Source organism: Asparagus officinalis, chromosome 1 (genome assembly GCF_001876935.1).
Source record: "Asparagus officinalis chromosome 1, Aspof.V1, whole genome shotgun sequence".
In the NCBI taxonomy this organism is placed as follows: domain Eukaryota; kingdom Viridiplantae; phylum Streptophyta; class Magnoliopsida; order Asparagales; family Asparagaceae; genus Asparagus; species Asparagus officinalis.
This window is the reverse complement of record NC_033794.1, coordinates 2,891,551-2,899,636: the sequence shown is the minus strand read 5'-3', so window position 1 is coordinate 2,899,636 and position 8,086 is coordinate 2,891,551. Positions and strand designations below refer to the sequence as shown.

Below are 8,086 nucleotides of genomic sequence, written 5' to 3'. Positions count from 1 at the left end.
CGCCTATGGGCAAACCAGACACCTTCATCATTTCGTGCAGTGGTAACCCGAGCTCTCCATTCTTGGTGAAGAATGTGTTGGTGTCAGTGTTATAAATATTGAATAGATAGAGGAAATGACCCACACTGATCTGCAGACCATACATGGTGGCACGGATTGGGACTTCCAACCTTAGTTCTGCTAACTCTCGCCCCCAACGGTTCAACACGTATTTAGTCATTCTGGTCCACCACCACTTGTCTCCAAAATAATGGACCCATCCATAGCATCTGAAGTTCTGGTTGGATAGTTTCTTCTTCACTGCAGCTAAACGATGCTTCACAATGTTTGCCTGTGCTGTCGTTTCATTCTGCGGAATATTGTCCTGACCTAAGATGCCTGGATGAAGTCCACGTACAGAGGCTCTTTCACTGGAACCTGGAGTAGCTTCTTTCCCAATTAAACCGCAATGAATGCGCTCGTGATTTTCAGTTAATCTCCAGAACATTTCACGGCTAACGGATAAATTCCTGAACTTCAACAGCGAATGCTCCCGAGGAATCCAAGGTAGATATGAAAATGAAGACCCGCTTTGATGCAACCATTGCGCAGACTTGCAGAAAACAATCTCTGGATCTTTTACCGAATCACCAAACAAGAAATCCGGCTTCCTTATACATTGATTCGAGTCTTGTTCTGAAATCAAGGTTGCATCCGTGATTAACCGTCGCAAAACACGACAACTACCGCGCCGGATCAACTCTCTAGCCCCTTCGCTATAGTCAGATTTGAACTGGGGAGAGGATTCAATTAACGGGAGCCCCTCATAATAAGAGTGGGTAACGCTACTCTGACCCGTAACCGCATCAGCAATAAAGGTGGTAGAAGGAAATTGGACTGGTAAAGAAAATATACACATAAATTGTGTAAGAATAGTCCTAAAATTTTAGAGAAAGCGGTATATCTTAATCCATAAAATATAGTCGCTACCACACAACAGGCGTGACGATTTTCCATCTACCACATGTATAAAAGGGATATGCTTTACTATGCATGGGCATTATAACGGCATACCAAAATCTTTCAATACATGTGGGATGATATGAAATCGCCCCTGTGTATTATGAAGTGTGTTTTGTCCAAGCAAAACAAACACTTTTAAGCGTCGATCCCCTCAAAGGAGGATACCGGCTCTTCTCGAAGGTATCTCAAAGGATACAAACGAGGATCTGCATGCAAAGATAGGTACATATATATATGAAGTTGACGAAAATACAGTATTTAAAATTACGAAAGGACGAAAGAAATATACCCCCATATGAAACGGCAACGGGACCAGCCTCTTCAGGGGACTGAGCAGTCGAACGGCCTCAGGAACCTCGAGATCTACGCGGCGACATGATGGAAATATGCTACCTGTCAAAACCCAATGAGAAAATTAGGGTTTTGGGTTCAGAATCGACAAGGATAACATCAAATATATCACAATATGCGCCAGAAACATTGCATGCAGAGTCACAGTCAAGGAAAGTTGAGATTTTAAAGAAAGAGGGTGAACAAACCTTCAAAATCCGAGTGAAATTGCCTCCAAACAACAAACCCACCCAAATCAGAAACAAAGATAACAAAGGGAAGCCGAGAACTTGCAGAAAAAAGTCGGAAAATCGCTGGAGAATCGCCAAAAAATCGCTTCAAACCCGATGTAAAAAAGCCCTAAAAAACCCTAAGTCGAGGTTTTATAGCCCCGACTTCGCTGTGCGAGACAGCATATACTGCCTCGCATTATGAGGCAGTATGAGCTGTCTCGCATAGGTGATATCTTGTCGTTTTGATACGTATGAATACTCCAATGGGTACACGAGTCTAAACTGTTTTCCTACATTCGACGGGAAGTTTTTGGAGAATATTACTCTTGATATTCTTAAGGATAACCTGACGAACTCTCGAGAGACAAACAAGCATCAATCTGGAAATACCAACTTCAATTCAAGATCTCAACAACGGTCGAGCGATAAACACAGTGCCGGAGAAGTATTAGCTATTCTACAAAGAACTGAATAGACTAATGGATGAAGAGATCAAGAGCCGAAGCCATTTTACAGATTCTTCTACACGATCTACTCAACCAAGCATTGAAGGGGTCGTAAGTAAAATCTATCTTATCCAAAGTATCCCAGACTCTTCTATAAAAGAATACGTTTGGAATACTTTGGAGGGGGTATCTGTAGGCGTCAAAAAATGCTAATGGTATCCCAAACAAGAATTGATCTCATACTGTTTTTTGGAAAATCAAGACAGGTATGAATTGTCTCACAAGCGAGACAGACTTTGCTGTCTCGCCAGCGAGACAGACTTTGCTGTCTCGCCAGCGAGACAGTGTTGAAATGGTCAAAAACTACCTTTGTAACTGCCCTACACGTGTCCATTAACTGCCAAGGGACGTGGGAAACATCGTGGGCAAAAATCACGTGAATAACTGCCAAAATAATTGAGTTTGAAACGTGGTAAGGCAGTTAAAAACTGCCAAAAAGATGCCTTTTCCGAGACAACATTTACTGTCTCACGGGCCGAGACAGCAAACACTATCTCACCCGCCGAGACAGTAAACACTGTCTCGCCGTACTAATTCAGTCTATTGTTGAGTTTTTTGCAGTTACAGACCCCAGAGGCTATAAATACCCCCCCTAGGGTCATTTCTGACGAGGATCGAGCATATTTTCGAGCAATCCAGAGCAGAGAGAGAGAGCAGACTTGAGTTTGGTGTGATTCCTTGAGATTCGAGCTTTGACTTGATTTCAAGAAGAACGACTATCTTACTTTGATAAGATATCGTTTTAAATTCTCACTTCGATAAACGAAGAAAGAATCATAAACCCCCTTCACGATCTGTGATTCGGCGGTCCATTAACCAAAGCGTTCCCGACACAGGCAAAGTCCCACAAAAAAACAAGAATCGATAGTCGATTTTTGTGTTATTTTCTCAAAGATTGTAATTTTTACATTGTTGTGTAAAAAAGGTCTTATAAAAAGACTATTCCTTTGAATTTATTGTAATCGACTGAAGATATAATGAATTCCTCAACAAAACCAACTTTTGCTGAAAACAAACGTAGAGTGGATTGCCTAGATCTTTTTGGGCCGATGCATTAATTTATGTGAGCCATCTCGTGAATAGGTTATCATGCACTGCGATACAGGGGAAGACTCATTTGGAGCGTTGGTATGGTTCAATAGCTAGTGACTATGAGTCACTTTGGATATTTGGGTGTTCTGCTTATTACCATGTTAGTGATAGTAAATTGAATCTGAGGGTGAGAAAAGCAGTCTTTGTGGGATTTAAAGATAAAGTTAAATGCTTCAAGTTATGGGATCCACAGGACAAGAAGATAATTATTAGCAAGGATGTCACATTTGACGAGACGTACATGATGATGCCTCAAGTTCCTCAGCAGGTGGAGGAAGACTAGACAAATGAGATATCATAACAGGTAGAGGATGATGTGACTCTACCCATTCCAAATAGTATTATGTCCATCGAGGCTCCTACAGATGTGACACTGAGAGGAGATGAGATGATAGCCGGGCAGATAGAGAATATAGTGGATTGTGAGACTCAGGAGTAGAGTCATGTTCAGGAGTCTATTGTAGCGAATAGACCTAGAAGGGTGATTCGTTGGTCAACTAGGTATAACAATGTCATAGTCGCATATGCATTATCAGTGGAGATCATTGATGATATGGTTCCATCTACATTCAGGAAGGCAGAGTCTAGACCCAATTCGATCAGGTAGAGGGAAGCTATGGAGGAAGAGATGCAATCTCTTCAGAAGAACGACACTTGTGAACTTATAAGACTACCTAAGGATAAGAAAGTTATTAGTTGCAAGTGGGTATATGCGAAGAAAGAGGAATCTTCTATTGAGAACATTTAGTTCAAAACCAGATTGGTTGTCAAGGGATATGCACAGCTTGAGGGCATTGATTACAACGATATATTTTTACCTGTTGTGAAGCATTCATCGATTAGGATTTTGTTGACATTAGTGGCACAGCTAGATTTAGATTTGGTCCAGATGGATGTGAAGATAGCCTTTCTACACGGAGATTTAGATGAGAAGGTCTACATGACACAACACTTGGAATTCAAAGTTGCAGGAAAAGAAGATTTGGTTTGCAAGCTGAAGAAGTCTCTTTATGGATTGAAGCAATCACCACGACAGTGGTATAAGAGATTCAACAACTTCATGATTAGCCAGGGGTATATATGATCCATATGTTTACATGCACAAGCTACAGGATGGTGAGCACATATATTTGTTTTTATACATTGACGATATGCTTATTGCTTTCAGGAATTCTTCGGCTATTCGAAAGTTAAAAAAGGAGTTGTCATCCGAGTTCGAGATGAAGGATCTTGGAGAAGCAAAAAAGATATTGGGTATGGAGATCAAGAGAGACAGGATGAAGGGGAGATTGAAGCTTACACAGAAGAGTTATTTGCAGAAGATGTTGAAGAAATTCAGTTTTGATGGTAATGCAAAAGCAGTCAGCACTCCATTAGCTCCTCACCTCAAGTTTTCAACTAGTATGTCACATGTTTCAGTTAAGCATAAAGATTATATGTTGAAGGTTCCATATGCCAGTGTAGTGGGTAGCTTGATGTATGCGATGGTGTGTACGAGGCCAGATTTGTCACAGACCGTGAGCATGGTATCGAGATACATGCACGACCCCGGGAAGGGTCATTGGGAGGCTGTGAAGTGGATTCTATCGTATGTTAGAGGCATCGTGGATGTTGGTTTGGTATTCGAGAAGGATGAGAAGAATGTGCAGGATTGTATTGGTTAAGTGGATTTAGACTATGCTGGAGATCTCAACAAGCGCCGGTCTACTTTAGGATATGTGTTTACATTGACAGGAGCACCGGTATATTAGAGATATATACTTCAGTCTACAGTAGCTCTCTCTACTATAGAGGTGGAGTATATGTCGGCGACTGAAGCTGTTAATGAGGCTTTACGGTTGCGTGGTTTATTGGAGGACTTGGGGATTGCACAGGAGACCATTAGGGTATATTGTGATAGCATGTTAGCTATCTATTTGACGAAGAACCAGGTTTATCATACACGCATGAAGCACATTGATGTTAGATTTCATTTTGTTCGTGACGTTTTAGATGATGGAGATGTCATATTGGAGAAGATCCACACGAAGGACAACCCTGCAGATATGTTGACCAAAGTTATTTCAGATGTAAAATTTGGTCATTGTTTGAAGCTATTAAACATTCTTCAGTGTTGAGGGCCTTTGGAGGCCATTTGGGTGAACTACATTTGGCTTGATTCATTGGGCAAGAGGATACGTATGCAATCTTTTCGATGCAGCCGGTTTGATTTGTTGATTTCGATGGGGGGAGATCGTTTGAGCTCTCGTTTGGGTTCCCGACTGTTGTGGATTGAGTCTGTTGTCATGGGGTGTTTTCACGACGTCCTGGACGTAACAAGTGAGTCATTTGGATGATTTGGTGTTGGCTCAGTTTTGGTAGAAACGTTCGTCGAGGTGGAGAATTGAAGAATCGACGAACACGCGAGAATAAACAGATCAAGAAAAGTCCAGGAAACTGCCAGGCAGCCTGGCGGTCGACCGCAAGTTAGCGGCGGTCGACCGCAAATGTGCACGAGGGTCAGGAATAATCTAGAGCTGAAGGCGGTCGACTGCCATGGTCGACGCGCGGACCCTGTAGGTGTTTTTGGTCTCGGGATGAGATTTGGTCGCAGGTCACGGTCGACCGTGATACCCTGTAGCGATTTCTTCTCTGTCGTTTGGGCGCAGTCGATCGGGCAGTCGACCGCGCAGGTGTCGCGTCGACCGCACGGTCGACCTCGTGTGCGGTTTGAAGTTAGGTTAGTTATTTGACCCGGTTTGTTTTGAAGCTGATATATAATCCTAATCTTTGTTAATTAGGGTTAAAGCAAGGACGTTTTGAGCAGTCTTTGAGAGAGAATTGCTGCATCCAATTGTGGGAGATTTGTGAGAGATCTAGATGCTTTGTTTTAGGGTTTAATTGGTGAGATTTGTAACCCTATTTGTATTCTCTTGATTTATAATAGTAAGAACTCCCCCTTCTTGCCCCGTGGACGTAGGCAACTTGCCGAACCTCTTAAAATTCGTTTGTCTTGCTGTGGTATTGTGTTTTGGCTTATTGGTTATGATTTATTTCTTGTTCTTGTCGTATGGTTTCGAGCTTCCGCCGTGCACAACATAGGTCACTTAGACAAGTAAAATCAAGTTTAGTACTGGAAGAAAAAGGTATTACATCCGAGTCCCAATATCGACACATTTAGGATTGAACACATAATATACAAGTCTCAGGATCTTCTGTAGTCCAAGTCATCATGTTTCCTTTTGTTAGCTCTGGAGAAGAAGCAGAGCTTTGAACAGCTCTCCGTGGCCTTCAATGGCTGCAACTTAATCGCCTTTTTGGCAACAAATTCGCCCATATACTCCACAACAGCCTGCATTATAATTTATTATTACTTATAAGAAAACGAAAACACAGTTAAACGGATAATTGTCAGAAAAGCCCAAAACATAAACTGTATTTGCCTGCGCCTCCATCTTAGCGATATGCTTGGGTGGCACCTTCAACGGGTTCTCCTCCAGTCTAAGCACCCTCAAATGCGACAGCATCCCGAAAGAATCCGGCAAGGCCCTGATCTGATTATTGCTTACGTCCAACTCCTCCAACATTTCCAAATTGCCGATCGACCTCGGCAACGCCCTCATGTCCGCAAAATTGTTACTGACGTTCAGCTTCACGATCGTCGTCGCCAGGCACAGGCTCTCCGGAACATGCTCCAGCTCGTTGAAGCTCGCGTCGAGCTCCTTCAGCTTCCGTAACGAAGCCATCGTCGTTGGCAGGCTCTTTATGTTGTTGTACCTGACTTCCGGAAGCCCCTTCAGACGGTTATAGTCTGCGCGGAGCTCAACGAGCGATACGCAGTGGCCGATGGTGTGCGGGAGCTCTTCGACGTTGTTCGCGTCGATGTTTAGTTTCTTCAGGCTGGCCAGGCTTCCGATCGAGTCTGGGATCATGCTGATCCTGTTCGAACTCAGGTCAAGTTCGACGAGGTTCGTTAGGTGGGACAATGTGGTGGGTATGGAGGTCAACTGGTTGCCTTTCAGGTCCAGGGTTAGGAGGTTGAGGAGACCGCCGATGGAGCTGGGGACGTCGATTAGACGATTGCAGTGGAGGTCCAGGTTCTTCAGGGAGGGGAGAGACCCTATGGATGTCGGTAGCCCAGAGAGCTGGTTGTCTGAGAGGTTGAGGGTTACGAGAGTGGAGAGTTTGGATATGGAGGCGGGGAGCCAGTCGACCTGGTCCATGAGCTTGTTTGAGAGGTTGAGGACCCTGGTGCCCGTCTTGAAGCTGGACTCGATCAGAGACGCGAATTTGATCAGGCTGAGTTTTTCGCTTTGATCATCACCTGCATGCGTCCAATGAAACCGATGGATTTAATTGATGCGAAGAAATTTTCTTCCAAGTCCTTCTTGTTGGTATCTATGTTTTGTGTTCATGTTTGATTTCTTTCATATGATGTAAATTATATGCTGACGCATGCAAATATACGTTCGTGGCAAAGATGTTGGTACCTCCCTATATATGAAAATATATATATGTTTCGCCATCTATTTTAATGACTCAAATCATTTATTATGATGCATACACTTTAAAATTTATGAACACTTTTAAATTACTTAATTATAGGACCAAAAAAAATATCCAAAACCATGTAATTAGTTTTGTGTGGATAAGTATTCGTCTGTACGTAGTAGTGAAGATTAGTACGTGTAACGCTACTTTTAATCAATGTGAACTTTTTAGTCTCGAATGACTAGAAACAAGTGCAATACATAATGAATAATTAAGATAAAAGCTAAATTCTAAATAAACGATAATAATTTATTTAATAGTAAACGATTGTGATTAAAAGTAGCCATGGAGTAGAGAAAACTGACCAGAAACGTCAGCGGGTTTAACGGCAGCCACCTCCCCCTTCTCCTTATCATCCCTAATACTCCTCAGCTCCATACTCCTCTTCATCTT

The 8,086-nt window shown here is 42.7% G+C and overlaps 1 protein-coding gene across 1 annotated transcript; it reads right to left on the bottom strand.

Annotated features, from left to right (window-relative positions):
* Positions 6,311 to 8,083, bottom strand: LOC109829257 (plant intracellular Ras-group-related LRR protein 4-like). The gene is made up of 3 exons (XM_020396444.1): positions 7,999 to 8,083; positions 6,586 to 7,466; positions 6,311 to 6,494 (listed from the first exon to the last, which is right to left on the bottom strand). Exons 1-3 carry the CDS (start codon positions 8,081 to 8,083, stop codon positions 6,348 to 6,350), a joined length of 1,113 nt encoding a protein of 370 aa, XP_020252033.1. The 3' UTR covers positions 6,311 to 6,347.

Bases quoted from the DNA above. Each gene is read 5' to 3' on its own strand.
- LOC109829257 (XM_020396444.1), bottom strand. From the start codon at position 8,083: ATGAAGAGGAGTATGGAGCTGAGGAGTATTAGGGATGATAAGGAGAAG. The intron at 7,467-7,998 runs GTCAGTTTTCTC...GGACGCATGCAG, and splicing joins TAAACCCGCTGACGTTTCTG to GTGATGATCAAAGCGAAAAA. The intron at 6,495-6,585 runs GCAAATACAGTT...ATTATAATGCAG, and splicing joins TCGCTAAGATGGAGGCGCAG to GCTGTTGTGGAGTATATGGG.